Source organism: Ovis aries, chromosome 15, assembly GCF_016772045.2.
Source record: "Ovis aries strain OAR_USU_Benz2616 breed Rambouillet chromosome 15, ARS-UI_Ramb_v3.0, whole genome shotgun sequence".
NCBI lineage: Eukaryota > Metazoa > Chordata > Mammalia > Artiodactyla > Bovidae > Ovis > Ovis aries.
Genome location: NC_056068.1, coordinates 80,169,985 through 80,190,412, shown reverse-complemented (window position 1 = coordinate 80,190,412; position 20,428 = coordinate 80,169,985). Strand labels below are relative to the sequence as shown.

At 45.7% G+C, this 20,428-nt stretch overlaps 1 protein-coding gene across 1 annotated transcript; it reads right to left on the bottom strand.

Moving 5' to 3' along the window:
• Positions 1–14,449: 14,449 nt before the first annotated feature.
• Positions 14,450–19,728, bottom strand: LOC101103181 (olfactory receptor 9Q2). Its single transcript, XM_004016816.6, has one exon. It carries the CDS (start codon positions 17,706–17,708, stop codon positions 16,719–16,721), a length of 990 nt encoding a protein of 329 aa, XP_004016865.5. The 5' UTR covers positions 17,709–19,728; the 3' UTR covers positions 14,450–16,718.
• Between the last annotated feature and the right edge of the window lie 700 nt (positions 19,729–20,428).

Below are 20,428 nucleotides of genomic sequence, written 5' to 3'. Positions count from 1 at the left end.
AGGACACAGAAAAGGCAATCTCAAATGCTTGCCAGTTCACTGGGAGAGTAAGACACGCAGCAAACAATTCAGTTGCTACAAAGAGCAATAAGCACCTAAGTTACAGACAGGAAGTCACAGGTGGGAAGAGGCCCGGAAGACAAACAAGAAAACATGTGTTTCCCATGCACATCGTGGAGCCTTGGGTGTGAAAACAGCCATCTGTCCTGAGGAAAGCCTTCAGGGACACTCTCCCCAGGGACCGAGGAGGAGCTGCCTGTCCCATGTGAGCCCGGCCCATGCCTTTATCAGCTCTGTGCTTGGGGAAAGAGCCTGCTTCTGGGAAGTATGTGGGACCTGCTCTCTATCTCCCCCTGCAGCCTTGTCATCAACAAGCTACGCTGCTTGGTCTAGAGTCCAGTGACTTCCTGAGGTCCTAGCGTCTTTCAGAGGTGAGCCCGTTTAGACTGTAGCATCGCGGCTCTCAGCTAGTTAGGCAGGGGCCCCAGGGACTCGGGCAAGTTTTGCAGGACTTCTGGGGGCAGGACGGTGAGACTGTCACTCAAAATACACACTTGCTCATGCTAGTCAAGCCCAAACCAGTCCAGGGCTTAACCCTCACAGGACCCTCTAAGGCTGCTCCGTGTCTGGCCCTGAGGTTAGATGGAGATGCCTGCTGGTCCTTTATCTCACTTTAGTTTGGCCTTGGCACCTCTCTCCTACATCAAAGCCTCAGTCTCTCTCTCTCTCCTTCCATCCCCATCCCTCTTTCACCTGTAAGTCAAGCTTCTCGGGGTCAGAAAGCCCTCAGAGACCCTGCTCCAGTCTCTGCTCCATTTCAGCCTTCCAGGACCCTAGCATGGAGGTTTCTTTCTTTCTTTCTTTTCTGGCCTCTTCATGGAAAGAAAAGCCACGTGGGGACTTGGCTGTCTCTCATCCTTTAAGGACAAGAATTTTGGGAATAAGTAGAGGCGAGCAAAAAATGAGAAGGAGAAATCAGGAAAGACAAGACCAGCGCCGCTTGGCTGTCCAGACAGCAGTCTTCCCAATAAGCCACAAAGAAAACCGTACTGGGTCTAATCTCCCTTCCCTGACCCTGGGTAATATCTTGCGAGGTCTCTATGCCTTTCCGGTTGCTTCTAGTTTTACCTTGGCACTAAAGGCCTACTTCACCAGGGATTCAAAAGCCCGGCCCATTTAGAAACTTCAGTTTCGCATCCTTCACAGCCTGCGCCCTCCCTTCTGAGCTGAGTCTGCTCTGCAGTGTGGGGGTGTGTTGTAGGGAGCCCAAAGGAGAAGGCTGGCAGTGGAAAGGGGGGGGCATCTTCTGTCTGCTGCCGTGGAATACTAGGGGGCGGTGAGTTGTGGGTGGCAGGCCTGCTCCATCATGAGAACACGTGGGATTCTTTGGAGGCCTTTCAGGGGCTGGTCCACGAAACATTTCCTTGACAAGGGTGATGAGCTTTCTCCCTGATCTCTCTATGACTGCCGTTTCCTAAGACAGCCCCTCCCTGATCCCTTATTCCATAACCTCCTCTACCCCAAAAGGCTTCTTCCTGGTTGGAGTCCCAACAAGGAGGCTTGAGCTCAATGACCTCCGGCAGCCACTACTTGGCCTGTGGGCAACTCACGCTGTGTCTGTGTGAGGATATAGGATGGTCCTGCCGTATCAGTCATGAGCTGATGCTCTGAGCTCCCAGCTTTAGACAGAGAGACAAACATGAGTCTTTAGGTTCTTACGTGCCCCCTAAACTTCTCCATCCACCTAACATCTAAGCACAGATGAAGAAAAATTCTACTCTCTCCTTCTTGTACACATTCTCCAAGAACAGTTCTTTTGGGGGAGTGTCCCCCTAACTTGAACGGTAAGGAGCACCCACACGGCAGTATATTCCCGTAAGGGTTCCTAACACTTAGCTGTTTCTATTTTTCCAAACTCTTCACTTTAATGACTCTTCAAAAGGATGCAGGTGAATGGTGGGAAAGGTCTTAGGACTAGTTAGTTCAATTTTTAAGTAACTCCTTCAGAGCTAATCTAGCATCTTCAGAAAACAGCCTACATCACTTATTGCCCTCAATTTGGGGCATCTAACCACATTTGGAGCCAACTGTAAAAATCACATTCGGAACCACGTTAGAGCTTAAAACATATTCATCGAGAAGTATCTACCATGCCCCTGTCTTTTCTTTCTAAGGCATTTCCTGAGCCTCTGCACTGCTGACAGAGTCCCTTATTAAGTAACCTTTTGCCACTCTTTGTTCCCCTTCCATCTAGAGGGAGTGCCCACCTCCCTGCCGTGGCCCCAGTTGAATAGCACCACAGTGGGTTTCCTTGTGGGGGTGAAGACCTCGTGCTCCTTTCTCCAGATCAGCAGAAATACGCATCAAGGAAACCACGCGAGCATCTGCGAATTCCTCCTCCCGGACTCTCCGCCCAACCTGGGCAGCGGGAGCCCCTCTCCGCGCTCTGCCTGGCTATGCACGCGGCCGCCGAGCTGGGGACCGGGCTCACCGTTCTGGCCTGCGGCCTGGCCTCTTAGGTTCACGCCCCCAGGCACCGCTTCCTCGGCAGCCTCGCCTTTGCTGGCGTCTCCTCCATTCCCGCCTCAGTCCCCAGGACGCTGACGGGTGTTCAGACCAGGAGTCCCTGCGTCTCCTGTGAGGCCCGCGTCACGCACGTGCGTCTTTCCACCGTCTTTGCCGTCACCGGCGACTTCCTCTGGGGGTCACGGCCTGTGACCGCTTCGTGGCCGCGGCCGCCTCTGAGCTGACGGCCGCATGGGACCCCGGCCCTGCCTCTGGCTGCCCGCCGTCCCGGGTCCGCAGACGCGCCGGCGCCCTGGCTCACTCCCTTCCGCCCCTCCGCCCGGCCCGCTGTGCCGGCAGGGCCCCCCCGCGCTGCCTCTGTGCCTCGGCCCCGCCGCTCAGGCCGGCGCGCCCCCGCGCCCCCCGGCGCGCGCCCGTGCCCCCCGGCCCCCGGGGGCCGTCACTGCCCTTCGCCCCCCGCCCCCCACGCCTGCGGGCGGGCTGTCCTGAGACTCTCCCGCAGGGGGCGCGGGAAAGCCTCCACCTGTGCCCCCCCCGACAGCCGCGCTCCTCTTCTGCGGGACCGTCGCAGGCGCCTACTTCTGCCCCTCATCCTCTGACCCTGATAACGAGACAGGATCAGGATCGGGGCGGTGCTGCTCACCGTGGTGACCCCCATGGTGAACCCCTTCATCTACAGCCTGAGGAACAAGGACGAGAAAGGGGCCCTGAGGAGACTCCTCCGTGGGAAAAGGGCTCGCCCTGTGGTGCCCTCAGCATCTGAATTCCGTTGTCCCCATTGCCAAATGGCCGATTCTGCTCAGAGTTCATGGCATAGATGTGATGGTTTAACTTTTGATGAACTTTCAGAAATCTGTCTCCTATTCCAAACTCTGAGGGTTTGGGGCTTTTCCACACAGCACCGATTTTTCTAAACAAGACCCCTAACCCCCATGGTAACTCACAAGAGCTCTACACATCTTGATTATAGTCTGTGTTACTACTAACTTTGGTACAAACTATTTATAAATGTAAAAACCAATTTGTGATTTTTTAATAACAAGCACATGGAGTACCTAGAATCTAGTTGTTGCCTCTTTCAGGACAGTTATCATTAATTCCATTATTCAGTCTAGCTTTCTCAATGGCAGCCTTCCTCACAGTTTGTTTCACGAAATTTGCTATTCATACAGATGTTTAATAGTTGTAAAAATGAAGGTTCCCATGTTCAAATAATTTGGGGCATCTCTGAGCTAAATGGAGCAAAATTTCTTAACTAGATGATTTCTGAGAGCCTTTAGTACAGTATAAATCTCCAGGAGGTTAGGTACGCGGCATTTCTCCAAACTAAACTCATTCAGCCATAGAGAACATGGTTCATCACAGAGTGATACGTGGGGCTAGCATTGTGCAAAACACATTCTGGAGAGTGCATGCCAATGGGAAGCCAGACAGTGTGTATACAGAAGACTTGAGTTCTAGTCTTAACTCTGTCCACAAGCAGCTGTGCGACTTTAGGCATGTCAGCTTGCCTTCTTGAACCCAGTTTCTCATCTGCAAACTGAGGCCACTGGTTGCAGTTGCTTCCAACTGAGGGTGCCTGGAGGGATTTTCCAAAATTCACATCGTCAGACGCTGCGATGCCTTCTCTGCTTGATCACCTGCAGAGGTCTTGGGTTCAGGTTGCCAATCAAACTCACAGGATGCACAGAGTCAAGCTTCACGCAAACATCAAGAAACGATACAGGACAGCCTTACAACACCCAGTGACAGCCGGGTAGAGACCGCGTGGTGCCAGACCTGCCTGTTAAACGTCTTGCTCACCCCACACTTGGAACGATGATCATGAGAGAGAAGGCAGTGGGTATGGACCGCCGGGAGAAAAAGCTGGAAGATAAGGAATCTTTATTTATTTGTTTATCGCATGAATACGCTCAGGGGTGTGCAACTCGGCCCTAGCACACAGCTGCGTCTCATCACATAAGGCCTGACCAATTTAAGCAGATGCCAGTGCCCTCGTCACCTTCAGCAGGGCTTTCGGGTGTCTTGGATCCAATACACACCTTTACAATTCTTGAGTTAGTGCAAGAGGGATTTGATGGCGTGTCAAAGCTCAGACTTCTCCAAGGCTGAGAAGAGGCTGCAGACCATCTTTGACAGCTTTCCCTCTGAGCCCTTGCCTGGATCTATTAACCCAGACTCCAGTGAAGGAATCTCAGTTCCCTTGTATTCCAAAAATGCCTAAGTTGCACTCCAGCTCCAGGATTTTGTGAATTTAGATGCCTACTGCCTAACAGACAAGTCCTTCATTCATCCATCTTAAAAACACCCTGTAGCCAAGGAGGAGAGTCAGCAAGGCATTACCAGCGGCCATGGCAGGGTATGTTTTCCAAGAATGGGCGCAACAACATTTCTGTCCCACGTGCTCTTGAAGGACTGGCTACTTCCTCATCAAGAGGTGGAGTCTGGGGCCCTTCCCCTGAGCCTGGAGGACTGTGCGGCTGGCTTTGACCAACAGAGGATCCCAGAGTGGTGCTGCGTGATCCCCGAGGCTCTTAGAAAACCTTGTACACTTTCCTGTAGCACTGTCTCAAGAATGCACCTCTGGGGCCTGAATTAGCATGGAAGAGGTCCCGCTACTCTGAGGTCACCCTGCTGGAGAGACCACAGAGAGTCAGAGGGAGACGCGCAAGGTGTCCCGGGTGTTCCAGCCAACAAGCCTCTGAGTCTCCCTGCCAGGCACCCGCCACGTGAGGGAGTGAGACTCCAGCTGATCCCAGCCTCAGCTCTGATGGCAGGTACCTGAGTGAAAACTGCCTGGCTGCATTGTCAACTCTGAGAACTCTGAGGGATAACAAGAAAATGACTATTATTATTTTAAGTCCCTTACTTTTGAGGGTTGTTATACAGCAGCATGTAACCAAAATGGTGGTTTTGTTTCATGGGATACAGTGATTAATATCATACTCTATATCGTTTTGGAGTTTCCCCAGCGGCATTGGTGGTAAAGAACTCGCCTGCCCTTTCAGGAGACCCAAGAGACGTGGGTTCAATCTCAGGATCAGGAAGATCCCCTGGAGCAGGAAATGGGGACCTACTCCACTATTCTTGCCTGGAAAATTCCATGGACAGAGAGCCTGGCGAGATACAGTGTGTGGGGCCACAAAGAGTTGGACGTGACTGGGTACACACACACCACACCCCCACCACACACACACACACACACACACACACACACACCACCCACACCACACACACACACACAACACACAACCACCACACACACACACCACACCCCTGCCACACACACACACACAACACACAACCACCACACACACACACACAACACACCCCCACCACACACACACACACCACACACACACACACACCACACCCCCGCCACACACACACACACACACATCATTTCATTTTAACATTTTACTGTAGCCATCATTATAGGAACAAAAAGTGCTTTTTTTATATTAAGGAAGATAAGCTATCTTGCCTATTAAGTCATCATGGATACCACGGTACCAGAATCTTCTCACCTGCACAAACATCAGCTAGGCAGAGCTACAGCTTTGCCTCTTTATTCTGGTTCCATGGAGCCCATGTTTGGTAGAATAAGGACCATGGTGGTCAGACTGCCATCATTTGGTTTGAATTGGGCCTCATCCCCATGGACCTGCTCTGGGCCTCTATTACTTCTGTCTTATGGGTCCAGAGGAGGCTATATCCTGTCTAAGATATCACTCCATCTGCAGTGAGTAATGAGGAAGCTGAGTTAGCTAGAAATAGACTTGAACACAGGTTGGAAGCTTGCCTGAGAAATTAAATGAAGATTAAGATTGGGACACAAAAGACAGTTGATTAAGGAAATAAGGAATCACAAACTTTTATAAAAACCTTGACAGGTCTTCACAGAAGAGAGGTGTAAATCGCACCTAAATTCTTGTATTTCCCTGAATCATTCCTCTGTTTGTCATTTTCAGCAAACATAGATTATAAACCTTCTCTTCACCAGGCTCCAAGCCTGGCCCTGGGACTAAAAGAATGAATAATTCACAGTCTATACCCTTAATACACTCACAAACTAAAGAGAGAAACTGACAAAAAATTTAAATGATTTTTAAGATTTGATAAACAAAGACAATGTTTAGGCAATAATTCATGTCATTAGATTTGGAAAGCATACAGATTTTGTTCAAAGCACAGATAAACTGACTTTTATGCCATAATTGTTCTTTTGTGTTAGTTTCACTTGAGAAAAGCTGACTTGTGGTTCTATGAATAAATTAATAAAAACCTCTGCCATCTAACTGTAGGTAACATAAATGCCTCAGAAATGCATAGGAAAAAATTCATATATTGAGTAAGAATAATTTGTAAAACCTACTGTATAAAGTGTCAGTAAATGTTCATACATTTATTCACTTAACAAATGATTTTAGTATTTAGTGAGAGTCAAAATAAGACAGCACTATCGCTTTCCTGGCTCTTCGCTTATAATGCATGAGACAGAAATGAACATATAAATAAATGTTGGTTATATTATGAGGGAGCAAGCAAGCCCGTGATAAGAAGTGAAGTGGGGTCAGGCGACGGACAGTGTCACAAGTTGGAATAGCTGTTTTAGGGAGGGAACTTCAGGGGTGGAGGAAGGCTTGTCTTAGGTGTTTGAGCTGAGACCTGAATAAACTTAAGGAGTAAGCCGTGAATCGATCTGGGGAATAATATTCCAAGAAAAGGAAGAGCAGATCCTTTAGTAAATAAATAAAGATCCTGATATAAGGGCATGTCTGGCATCCTGAAGGAACAGGAAGTGCACTGGGCTAGGGGGAAAGGGAGGGCACACAGATATAGTCCTGGAGGCAGTTAGGTACCTAACCTGGTTGAATCATGGAGATCATAGCAAAGAATCTGCATTTTATTTAAATACCTCAAGCACTTAAAGCCATGAGATAGGAAGAAATTACCCACGGAGTGGCCTCAGAGGGCGAGGAAGGCCTATGACTAAGTCCTGGATGACTCTGACAATCAGAAACACAGAGCCGCAAAGGACGCTGAGGACAGCAGCCCCGGAGGAGGAGGCAGAGCAGAGTCCCGAATGTGGAGGAAGGAAGTGAGAGCTCTTCCAGAGAAAGGGGGGATCAGCTGATTCAAGTACCGCAGGGGCCACCACCTCTCCTGAAGCCGCGCGTCCTCATCTGCCCTCCTCAGTCCAGCTGCTCTCGTCCTTGGCCATCTCCCCACCAGATCTACAGCCTCAGGGCTGAACTCAGTTTGGGAATGCCCCCTGCAGAACGTATTCCCCAGAAGATGGAAACATCTCAGATGTCTTATTCGCCTCTGTCTTCCTTCCACGGCTTATGTCTCTCTGTAGTCTCTTTTTAACAGAGGAATTTAGATGACTCAGAACGCCGAATCCCATTTAAAACTGGCCTACGACTTTAGGCAATACCCTTGGTGACCTTTTTAATGAGCCAAGAATACTCAGGAACATCTTCTACTTTCTTTGATAAAGGGTTTCTCACTGTGATCAAGTACAGTTTCTCTTAGAAACACAAGAATTGTTTAACATTTCAAAAGCAATCAATGTAGCTCACCATATTAATAAACAAAAAATAAAACTGTGATCACGCTAATGGATGCAGAAATTGATTGTGGGCAAAATCCATTAATCATCCTTGATTTTGGGGGCGGGGGAATCTCTAGGAATCAAAGGGAACTCCCTTAACCTGGTAAAAGTCATCTGTGAAAATCTACATAATAAAAGGTGAGAGACTAAAAGTGAAAGTGAAGTCACTCAGTCGTGTCCGACTCTTTGCAACCCCGTGGACTGTAGCCCACCAGGCTCCTCCGTCCATGGGATTTTCCAGGCAAGAGTACTGGAGTGGGTTGCCATTTCCTTCTCCAGTATGGATGTGAGAGTTGGATTATAAAGAAAGCTGAGCACCAAAGAACTGATGCTTTTAAACTCTGGTGTTGGAGAAGACTCTTGAGAGTCCTTTGGACAACAAAGAGATCCAACCAGTCCATCCTAAATGAAATCAGTCCTGAGTGTTCATTGGAAGGACTGATGTTGAAACTGAAACTCCAATACTTTGGCCACCTGATGCGAAGAGATGACTTGAAGGTTGAAGGCAGGAGGAAAAGGGGACGACAGAGGATGAGATGGTTGGATGGCATCACCGACTCAATGCACATGAGTTTGGGTAAACTCTGGGAGTTGGTGATGGACAGGGAGGCCTGGCGTGCTGCAGTCCATGGGGCTGCAGTCAGACACGACTGAGTGACTGAACTGAACTGAACTGAGGTGATGGATGTTAACTAATTGTAGTAATCATATATATATGCTGCTAAGTCACTTTAGTCGTGTCCGACTCTGTGCGACCCCATAGACGGCAGCCCACCAGGCTCCCCTGTCCCTGGGATTCTCCAGGCAAGAACGCTGGAGTGGGTTGCCATTTCCTTCTCCAATGCATGAAAGTGAAAAGTGAAAGTGAAGTTGCTCAGTCATGTCCGACTTAGCGACCCCATGGACTGCAGCCCACCAGGCTCCTCTGTCCATGGGATTTTCCAGGCAAGAGTACTGGAGTGGGGAGCTGTTGCCTTCTCAGATATATATTTATAATCAAATCATTATTGTATACACTTTAAACATATACCATATGTCAGTTAGATCTCAATAAAACTGGAGAAATTAAAGAAATAGAAATAACAAAAATATATAAAATAAAATAATATGCCACAGGCTCAGAAAACAGTGCAAAGCAGAACTTATGGTACCAAATTTGGAATAAAAAAATAGAGAAACATCCTATCAAAGGCTCCAGCCAACACAGCCAGGCAAGAAAAAGAAAGTCACTTAAATTAGAAAGGGAAAAACTATTATTTATGTGATTTTCTAAGTAGAAAATTCACTGGAATCTGCAAAAAAAAAAAAAAAAAACCTACTAGATTTAATAAGTAAGTTTAGCAGTGTTGCCAGAGCAATATAAAAAAAAAATCAATAGTATTTCCACAAGCATGAAACAGTTGAAACTGAAATTTAAAAATCAATACCACTACAATTGCATCAAAAATAATAGAATACTTAAGGATAAATCTGACAAATGAATTGAAAAACCTATACACTGTAAAGTACAAAACACAGAAATTAAAGAAGGCTAAAATAAAAGGAGATACATCAGTCTCATGGGTCAGAAGAATCAGTATTGGTATTATGTCAATTGTCCCCAAATTGATCAATCAGATTTAATGAAATTTCAATCAAATTGCAATAGACACCTTTGCATAAATTGAAAAATTGAATTTTAAAAATTAAATGGAAATTCAGAAGGCCTAAAATACTTAAAGTGATTATGAAAACGGATGAAGTTGAAGGACGAGCACTGCCTCATTTCTGACATCAGTGTTCAAGACAGTGTGGTACTGGAGGAAAAGCGCACAGATACATCACTGGAGCAGAAGAGCCCAAACACAGGCCCACACTCACGGACAGCTGATTCTTAACAAAGGCGCAGAGGGAATTCAGGGGAGAAAAGACAGTCTTTTCAACAAATGATGCTGGAACAGCTGAGTGTCCATCTGCAGACGTGTTCATTTCAAAGTAAACCTTGCTTCATATGCAAAACTCAACTCAAAATGGGTCCTACACAGAAACGTAAAACGTAACCTATAAACTTCCAGAAGACGGAGGAGGAAATCTTTGTGACCGCGGAGACAGGCAAATACTTCTCAAATGTGAAACCAACAGCACAGTCTATAAATGACAAAATTGATAAGTGGGACTTCTTCAAAACGAAAAGCATTTACTCTCTGAAGGACACTGTTAAGAGTAACACAAGCAACGATGTAGAAAACAGGAGAAGATATTTGCAAATCATATATCTGATAAAGGACTTGTATCTAGAAGTATAAAGAGCTCTCACATATCAATTATAAGAAGACAGAAAGCCCACTTAAAATGGGCAAAAGATTTGAACAGACTCTTCACCAAAGACTTACTAAAGGCAAGTGACCACATTTAAAAATTAAACATCAATGCAATTACTCATCAGAGAAATGCAGACTAAAATCACAGTGAAGTGCCATGTAAACCCATCAGAAGGCTAATATTAAAAGGGGTGGCCATACCAAGTGTTGATGAGGATGTGGGAAGAGGTGGGAATGGGAAGTAATACAACCACTTTAGAAAACAGTTTGGCAGTTTCTTGAAATGTTAGTCTGTGCCTCCCATGTGATCCAACAATGCTTGCCCTAGTTACCTGAGAGAAGTGTGTATCCACACAAGGACTTTTCAGGAATGTTCACAGCAGCTTTTTGTAAGAAAGCCAAAAACCAGGAACAACCAAAATGCTGATCAATAGGTGAAGGAGTAAACTAACCCCGGCATATTCATGCCGTGGAAGAGCAGTAATAAGGGTGAACTAGCGACACTCACAACAACACTAACGCATCTGAAAATAAGCGTGCTCGTGAAAAAAGTCAGACATTCCCTTATATAAAGTTTACCTAAACTCTAAGACATTCTAGCTAATGGAGAGTGAAAAAAGCAGATGAGTGGTTGCCTGGGTTTATGAAGGGGTGGGTGGTGGGAAGGGGCACATTCAAGAGAGTAGAAAGGGCAAAAAAACTTTAAGGAGTGGTTATATGTCCATTATCTTCATTGTGGTGACAGTTTCCCAGGTGTATTTCACATGTCAAAACTTACCAAATTGTACACTTACTAGGCAATTTGTTGCTTGTCAATTCTGCCTCAGTGAAGCTGTTTTTAAAAAGTTTTTGTAAATCAGAAGGGATTTCAGGCACACCCTTTGAGTCATATCTGATGAAATGATAGATGAATAGGTAGATACAGAAAATAGATATAGAGAGACTGATATAATAGATAGATGATAAATAGATAATGAATAGATAGATAGATGATAAATACAAGAAAATAATAAATTACACTTTGTAATGCTATTAAACAGTAGGAAATAGCAATGATCTGTGTTTGGAAAGGAATCTTGAATTCTTAGACAATCACTAAGGATTGGCAAAGAAGATGTGGAGACAAGTTTGGCGACTATTTGGAGCCTCATGAAGGTGAAAGTGTTGGTTGCTCAGTAGTGTCTGACTCTTTGTGACCCGGCCGGCTGTAGCCCCCCCAGGCTCCTCTGTCCATGCAATTCTCCAGGCAAGAACACTGGAGTGTGTCATCATTCACTTCTCTGGGGGATCTTCCCTACCCAGGGGTCGAACCCAGGTCTCCTGAATTGAAGGCAGATTCTTTAGTGTCTGAGCCACCAGGAAGATAGTTCGGAGACCCCATGCCAATGAACTACTTATTGGAGGAAGCTTTGACTCCAAAGGTGCTCTAGAAGGCCTTCCGAAGTCAATAGTTCATCTGAGCCAATCCTGCTCTTTCTGAGGGAGACGCAAATTCCCCGATTCACATCATGGCCCTACAAGAGGGCAAACGAGTTCCATGAACTTCATATCTGTGTCAGCCCATTAGACGCATCCACACCAGCCCAGACCTACCAAACACTGAGACCCAGAAAGCAACTGAAATTCAGACGCCTCTGAAGCAAATTGCAACTGAGCACTGGGCCTGGAAGAAAGAGAGGGAGAAATACAGAAGGGTGGGCACCATTGAAGAGGACGTACTTTGGACACTCGAGATCACACCTTCCCTGGTCTGTCGGTTTTCTTGAAACTTGGGCAAGTTACACAACCTCTTTGGGTCTTAATTTCTTTCTTTTGGAAATGAAGTCAGTAATAATTACTTTCCATTAAATTTGTTGGGAGGGCTAAAATAAATGATTCATGTAAAGCTTTTAGCCTAGAGTCTACTGTTAGCTTAAGTGTGCATTTAAGTGTATGCCAGTTTGAGGGCTAGTTTAAAAATTACTAGTGAACTCTTTACCTCAGAAGGATCCAAGGCTAATCTTGGCCCAGGAAATATTGTTTCAGACAGTTCTGAAATGAAGATGTCCACTGATCAGCTGTGGGTCCCTCCACCCCTTGGTACACGTGGACTGTGGGGTCTGGGACAATCACCATGAAAACGCTGTTTATGAATTAATGTTTATGCTTATGAATGCCAGCCAGCACCTTCCCATCCTCTACATGCACCAAGTTGTGCAGACAAATGAGCTGCACATAAAATGTGGCGTGCAGTAAATGCTCCATAAGCCTTATTCCACAGCTGAGAAAGCAGGCTGATAGGCCTTAACGAACCTGAAGCCACAAGGGCTAAGAAGTGACAAAGTAGACACTTTGGTACCAAATTCTGAGCTCTTTCTAGAATACAAAATGCCTCTTAGCACCTATGACAGAAGTTGATGGGTCGGGGACCATCACATGGCAGCTAATATTTGAAAAATGACCAAGATGCCCTCCATGGAGTTGCTTCCCCCCACGTGAAGTGATTTGCACAAAAACACGAGCAAAGGCTGCTGTGTGGATCCAAATCTCCTGCCACAGCTGTGGTTTTCTCCCAGTATCTTTCTTAAATATATCCACCCAACTCTTCTAAAATGTTTGTTATATGTCCTTAAAATGAAAGGTCCTAGAGTTCAGAAGTCACCATCTGTTTAATCTGCGTGCTTCATTTTCTCATACACAACTGCATGCACGTAAACACACACACACACACACACACACACACACACACACACACACACACCCTACATTGACACACACTTCCACATTACACAGTACCAACACATCAGGGCTATAAAATAAACGTTGCTGACTGCCTTCTACCTCTACTGACTGGCCTTTTATCTTTTCTTCACCAGGTAAAAGGAAAAAGAAAATTGCAGTGACAATAAATTCCAGACTGAGTGGAATTGCATAGGGTGGAAAGTAGATGATAGTAGGAGACTGTGAAGAGCTCAGGTTTGGGTGGGGTGCGAGGGAACCGCGTAGCCTTTGCTTGCTGACTTAGGCACAACTACTCAACTCTAAGTTCCCAGGTGCCTCCCACACCAATAAGCAGGAATAACAACAAAACATGCTTTACAGTGTTGTGGAAAGAATTAAATCAAATAATTCCTGGAGCAAACATCACAATTCCTGGAAGGTGGTAAATGCCTAATAAATCTTGATCCATCATTATCATCACTAATATTCATATTATCATTCAAAACCCACAGAAACAATAAGAATAGAAACAGTGAAAACATACATGACAGGGCTTGGAAAATCCCTTTGGATCAAAACATAGTTGCATTGGTAGGTAGGTTTTTTTTAATTTGCCTCATTCGTCAGTCGTGCCAGGCAATGCATTACAGTCAACAGATGCTAGGGAATAAATCGGCATGGTTCTTACCCATTTGTGCATTGGATCCTCAAAATCATGGTCCTTTACGTTAGGTAAACCCACTTGGCAGATGAAAACACTCGGAACGGCAGAAGTTGGAACTTAAAGGTCGACGCTGGAACCTGAGATTAATTCATACATTCAACAAATATTTATTGAGAGCCTTTTGTGTGGTAGGTACTTTGCTAAGCCCCCGGGGGCATACAGAAATGAATCTCACAGATGAAAGTGCTTCCTCTCACGTGGCTTACTTTCTAGTTGTGAGGACTAGACAGTATCAAATGTTTATAACACAGTGCGTCACAGCAATCAGAGCAGAAAAGAAATAAAAGGAATCCAAATTGGAAAGAAGAAGTAAAACTCTCACTGTTTGCAGATGACATGATCCTCTACATGGAAAACCCTAAAGACTCCACCAGAAATTACTAGAGCTCATCAATGAATATAGTAAAGTTGCAGGATATAAAATCAACACACAGAAATCCCTTGCATTCCTATACACTAATAATGAGAAAGTAGAAAAAGAAATTAAGGAAACAATTCCATTCACCATTGCAACGAAAAGAATAAAATACTTAGGAATATATCTTCCTAAAGAAACTAAAGACCTATATATGGAAAACTATAAAACACTGATGAAAGAAATCAAAGAGGACACTAATAGATGGAGAAATATACCATGTTCATGGATTGGAAGAATCAATATAGTGAACATGAGTACACTACCCAAAGCAATTTACAAATTCAATGCAATCCCTATCAAGCTACCAGCCACATTTTCACAGAACTAGAACAAATAATTTCAAGATTTGTATGGAAATACAAAAACCTCGAATAGCCAAAGCATTCTTGAGAAAGAAGAATGGAACTGGAGGAATCAACTTGCCTGACTTCAGGCTCTACTACAAAGCCACAGTCATCAAGACAGTATGGTACTGGCACAAAGACAGACATATAGATCAATGGAACAAAATAGAAAGCCCAGAGATAAATCCACACATATGGACACCTTATCTTTGACAAAGGAGGCAAGAATATACAATGGAGTAAAGACAATCTCTTTAACAAGTGGTGCTGGGAAAACTGGTCAACCACTTGTAAAAGAATGAAACTGGATCACTTTCTAACACCGCACACAAAATAAACTCAAAATGGATTAAAGATCTAAATGTAAGATCAGAAACTATAAAACTCCTAGAGGAGAACATAGGCAAAACACTCTCAGACATAAATCACAGCAGGATCCTCTATGATTCACCTCCCAGAATTCTGGAAATAAAAGCAAAAATAAACAAATGGGATCTAATTAAAATTAAAAGCTTCTGCACAACAAAGGAAAATATAAGCAAGGTGAAAGACAGCCTTCTGAATGGGAGAAAATAATAGCAAATGAAGCAACTGACAAACAACTAATCTCAAAAATATACAAGCAACTTATGCAGCTCAACTCCAGAAAATAAACGACCCAATCAAAAAATGGGCCAAAGAACTAAATAGACATTTCTCCAAAGAAGACATACGGATGGCTAACAAACACATGAAAAGATGCTCAACATCACTCATTATTAGAGAAATGCAAAGCAAAACCACAATGAGGTACCACTTCACACCAGTCAGAATGGCTGCGATCCAAAAATCTGCAAGCAATAAATGCTGGAGGGTGTGGAGAAAAGGAACCCTCCTACACTGTTGGTGGGAATGCAAACTAGTACAGCCACTATGGAGAACAGTGTGGAGATTCCTTAAAAATTGCAAATAGAACTACCTTATGACCCAGCAATCCCACTTCTGGGCATACACACCGAGGAAACCAGAATTGAAAGAGACACATGTACCCCAATGTTCATCGCAGCACTGTTTATAATAGCCAGGACATGGAAACAACCTAGATGTCCATCAGCAGATGAATGGATAAGAAAGCTGTGGTACATATACACAATGGAGTATTACTCAGCCGTTAAAAGAATTCATTTGAATCAGTTCTGTTGAGATGGATGAAACTGGAGCCGATTATACAGAGTGAAGTAAGCCAGAAAGAAAAACACCAGTACAGTATACTAACACATATATATGGAATTTAGGAAGATGGCAATGACGACCCTGTATGCAAGACAGGGAAAGAGACACAGATGTGTATAACGGACTTTTGGACTCAGAGGGAGAGGTGGGATGATTTGGGAGAATGCCATTCTAACATGTATACTATCATGTGAATTGAATCGCCAGTCTATGTCTGACGCAGGATGCAGCATGCTTGGGGCTGGTGCATGGGGATGACCCAGAAAGATGTTATGGGGAGGGAGGTGGGAGGGGGTTCATGTTTGGGAATGCATGTAAGAATTAAAGATTTTAAAATTTAAAAATAAAAATAAAAAAAAAGAAATAAATTTTAAAAAAAAATAAAAAATTTTTAAAAAAAAAATAATAATAACACAGTGCGTCAGATCCTGACAAGCATCATGTGCCTGTGAGGTCCGTCGCTTCAGTCACGTCCTACTCTTCTTGACTCTTTTGGACGCTATGGACTGTAGGCCACCAGGCCCCTCTGTCCATGGGGCTCTCCAGGCACAAATGCTGGAGTAGGACAACACCATGCCCTCCTCCACCGGATCTTCCTGACCGAGGGGTTGAGCCAGCACCTCCTGCATCTCTTACAACAGCACCTCCTGCATCACCTCCTGTGACCTCCTGGGTCACAGGCAGACATTTTCTACCACTGAGCCACTGGGAAAGCCCTGACAAGTATTACATGACACAGTAAATCAGAAAATGGAGATGGAATGTTAGGTGCCATTTTAATAAGGTTATCTGGGGAAATCTTCCCAAGTAGGTGACACTTGAGGAAAGACAGAAAAGGTGGAGCAACTAAGGAGTGACATATCTGATGAAGGTCCGTCTAGAACCTTCCAGAAACCTTCGGTCGGGTCAAGGATTTCAAGACTGCGTCCTTGACCTCCTTGTTCCGCAGGCTGTAGATGAGTGGGTTCAGCATCGGGCTCACCACCGTGTAGAGCACGGACACCACCTGGTCCGCCTCTGAGGACTGGCCCGAGTTGTCCCGCAGGTACATGAAGATGAGGGTCCCAAAGAAGAGAGCCACGGCAGCGAGGTGGGAGGCGCAGGTAGAGACGGTCTTGGCCCGGCCCCCGGAGGAGCGCATCCGCACGACGGCCAGGACGATGCACACGTAGGAGACCGAGATGACCAGTATACAGGCGGGCATGACCAGCACGGCAAACACAATGATCACCACCTCCTGGGTGTAGCTGTCCCCACAGGAGAGCTTCAGCAGAGGCGGGAGGTCACAGAAAATAAAGTCGATCTGGTTGTTCCCGCAAAAGGAGAGCGTGAAGGCGGTGACCGTTCGAATCAAGGCGCTGGAGAAGCCCGCCGCGTACGCCCCCGCGACCAAAACCCAGCGGGCCTTCTCGGTCACGATGGCGACATAGAGCAGGGGCCGGCACACGGCCACGCAGCGGTCGTAGGCCATGATCGCCAGAAGGTAGCAGTCCATGGACGCGAAGAAGGTGAAGAGGAGGAACTGGGCGGCGCAGCGCGCCCTGGAGAGGACGACGCCGCCTTCCAGCAGGACCGCCAGCACCTGGGGGACGACGGTGGACGAGTAGCAGACGTCCACGAGGGCGAGGTGGCCCAGGAAGAAGTACATGGGGGTGTGCAGCCGGCGGTCCTGGCGGATCAGGAGGATCATCGCACAGTTCCCCAGCAGAGTGAGCAGGTAGAAACCCAGAAAGGCCGCGAAGAGCGGGAGCCCCCAGTGGGGGTGGTCGGCAAACGCCGTCAAGAGGAATTCCGTCACTACCGTGGAATTCCTCCCAGGCATCCACTCAGCGGTTTGCCTGTGAAGGCGGAGACCCCAGCGCCCCATAAGGGGATCCCTGAAGAGACGTTCAAGCCATTTTCAAGGAAGAGAGTTAAGCTGAGTGTCTGATAGGTAAAGCTCTGGACATCAACAAACTTGGCAGCCTAATGTGGAAATGAACAGATTCAGAGCTCGCAACCGTATAGGATAAAAGTCATGAATGCTTCCGTTGTAATACGTACCACAACTTCTTGTTCCTTTCATCAGGCCGTGGACACCTAGGTTGCTCGCATGCCCTAGCTGTTGTAAACTGCTGCCATGAATACTGGGGTATATATTTCTTTTTTGTTTTCTCAGGGAATGTGCCCAGGAGTGGGGCCGCTGGGCCACATGGTAGATCTGTTCCTAGATTTTTAAGGAGCAGAAATCAACAGAACATTGTAAAAAACAATTTTTTAATTTAAATTTTAAAAAGTAATGGCTGCTTCCCTTATACTAAGAATGAAGACCACGTGATTCTCTAACTATGTCAGCCCTTTTTTTAAATTGATTTTGATTGGCGTATAGTCGCCTTACAATGTTGTGCTAGTTTCTGCTGTACAGCAAAGTGAACCCGCTATATGTGTATATATATCCCCTCTACACGCCAGCTTTTATTTACTTTTAATTGGAGGATAGTTGCTTTACAATGTTGCGTTGCTTTCTGCCATACAGCAAGGTGAATCAGTCTTAAGCATGCCTGTGTTCCCTCCCTCTTGAACCTCCCTTCCACCCCTCACCCCATCCACCCCTCTAGGTTGTCACAGAGCACCTGATTAAGCTCTCTGTGTTACAGTGACTTCCCACTAGCTACCTACTTTATTACATATGATAATGCAAATGTTTCAACGCTACTCTCTCAATTCATCCCTCCCTCTCCTTCCCCACCCTTACAAGTCAGCTTTTGAATGTGCAACTCTGTCCCCAATTATCTGTTTGATATTCCACAAGGCACTTAACCTCTCTGCACCTCAATTTCCTCTTCTGTCAAAAGGGGATCATTATATCAGCCCTGCTTATGAGATAATATTAATGCAAAGATTAAAATAGATGCAGAAGTGCTGTACATATATATGGTGGCTACTTAAAATTTTAAATGAACATTTTAAGGAAGGGCAATTTATATTCTATGAACAAAAAAAAAGGCACAAACAACAACAAAAAATCCATTCGCAATCAGCAGTGAGCTGTGCTTATAGGAATATTTCTATTTTCAGTCTGACAACATGCATCTTTAACAAATAGCTGTTATCCTAATTAGAGTTGGCTGGCTTATCAAGGGTTTTCTGTTTGTTTTTCTGGCTTTTGCAAGTACTTGCATTAACCTTTGACTCCAAAGAGCAAACATAAGTTCATTTTAGCACCTCACAAAGCTCCATAAGCATTGTTGGTTGTTCTCACAGTCCCTAATAAAAGCAGCAGTGATAATAAGTGCGTGAAAGTCGCTCAGTCGTCTCTGACTCTTTGCAACCCCATGGACTATGCAGTCCATGGAATTCTCCAGGCCAGAATACTGGAGTGGGTAGCCTTTCCCTTCTCCAGGGGATCTTCCCAACCCAGGGATCAAACCCAGGTCTCCCACATTGCAGGCAGATTCTTTACCAGCTGAGCCACCAGGCAAGCCCTTGATAATAATAAACAGCATCCAAATTTGAAAGCAGAACTATTTCTGCAGCCTGGTGTTGCCCAAGCACTGTCAGAGGAATCTGGGTGAATGGATTTGAAGGCTTTTAATAGAGTTCTCGAATAGGGCTGTAAAGGAGGATTCAGTCGTGTTTGCTTACCTGATGTACCGGCAGTCGGGCCAAAACTAAGCTGACCCACTAGACATAGTAACAAGGACTGGAAATTAGATTTTGCAGCACGAGCAGAGGCGTGAACCACCCTTACCTGATTTCCACTTCGCTGGCGTCTTCTTTCTTTGTTTAGTGTTTCCTCTGTCAATGACCGGCTGATCTAGAGGAGACCTGGGTCCTAGCTCACTCACGTTAGATGTATGACCCAGGGCAAGTCACTTTTCTTCTCTGGACTTCAATTATTTTGTCTTCGTCCTCTTTAAATAGAAAATGCAGCGTGAGTCCATAATCCCAGCAACTTGGCTCGTGGGGGGTTGCTTCCAGAACCACTATGTCTTATTCTAACTTCATGGAATTCCTCTCACCCTCAACAAAACAATGCATCCCTGATGTTAGAGTCACCCAGGATTCTTTTGTAGACTTAGCCCAGGATATCAGGGCCTGGGGATCGGCCTCTCTCCCTGAGCTTCTGATCCTACACTAGACCTTGCTGGTGGTGCTGTTTGTACTTGCTGCCCTAGCATCATGCCATAATTGGTCCCCAGGGTAAGTCTCCAGAGAAAGACAATTTATCTTCCCACCAAAATGTCTAATACCTTTGAAGTTTTCTCTTTAATTTCCAACTCCCAAAGCCCCATCCTACATCTTGCCACCAGGGTCTGATGGAGCTGATGCCTTGTCTCATTTCTACCTTGTACCAAAAGAAATATATTTCTTTGAAGGTTTTCTATATCTCAGTTGAGAACTTCATCAGGCATTCTGCACAGTGACACCCTAGCCAACTACATGCTTGTGCCTAGTCGCTCAGTCATGACTCTTTGCGACCCCATGGATGGTAGCCCTCCAGGTCCCTGTCACCCATGGGATTCTCCAGGCCAGGAGACTGGAGTGGGTTGCCTTTCCCTTCTCTAGGGTGTCTTCCCGACCCAGGGATCGAACCCAGGTCTCCTG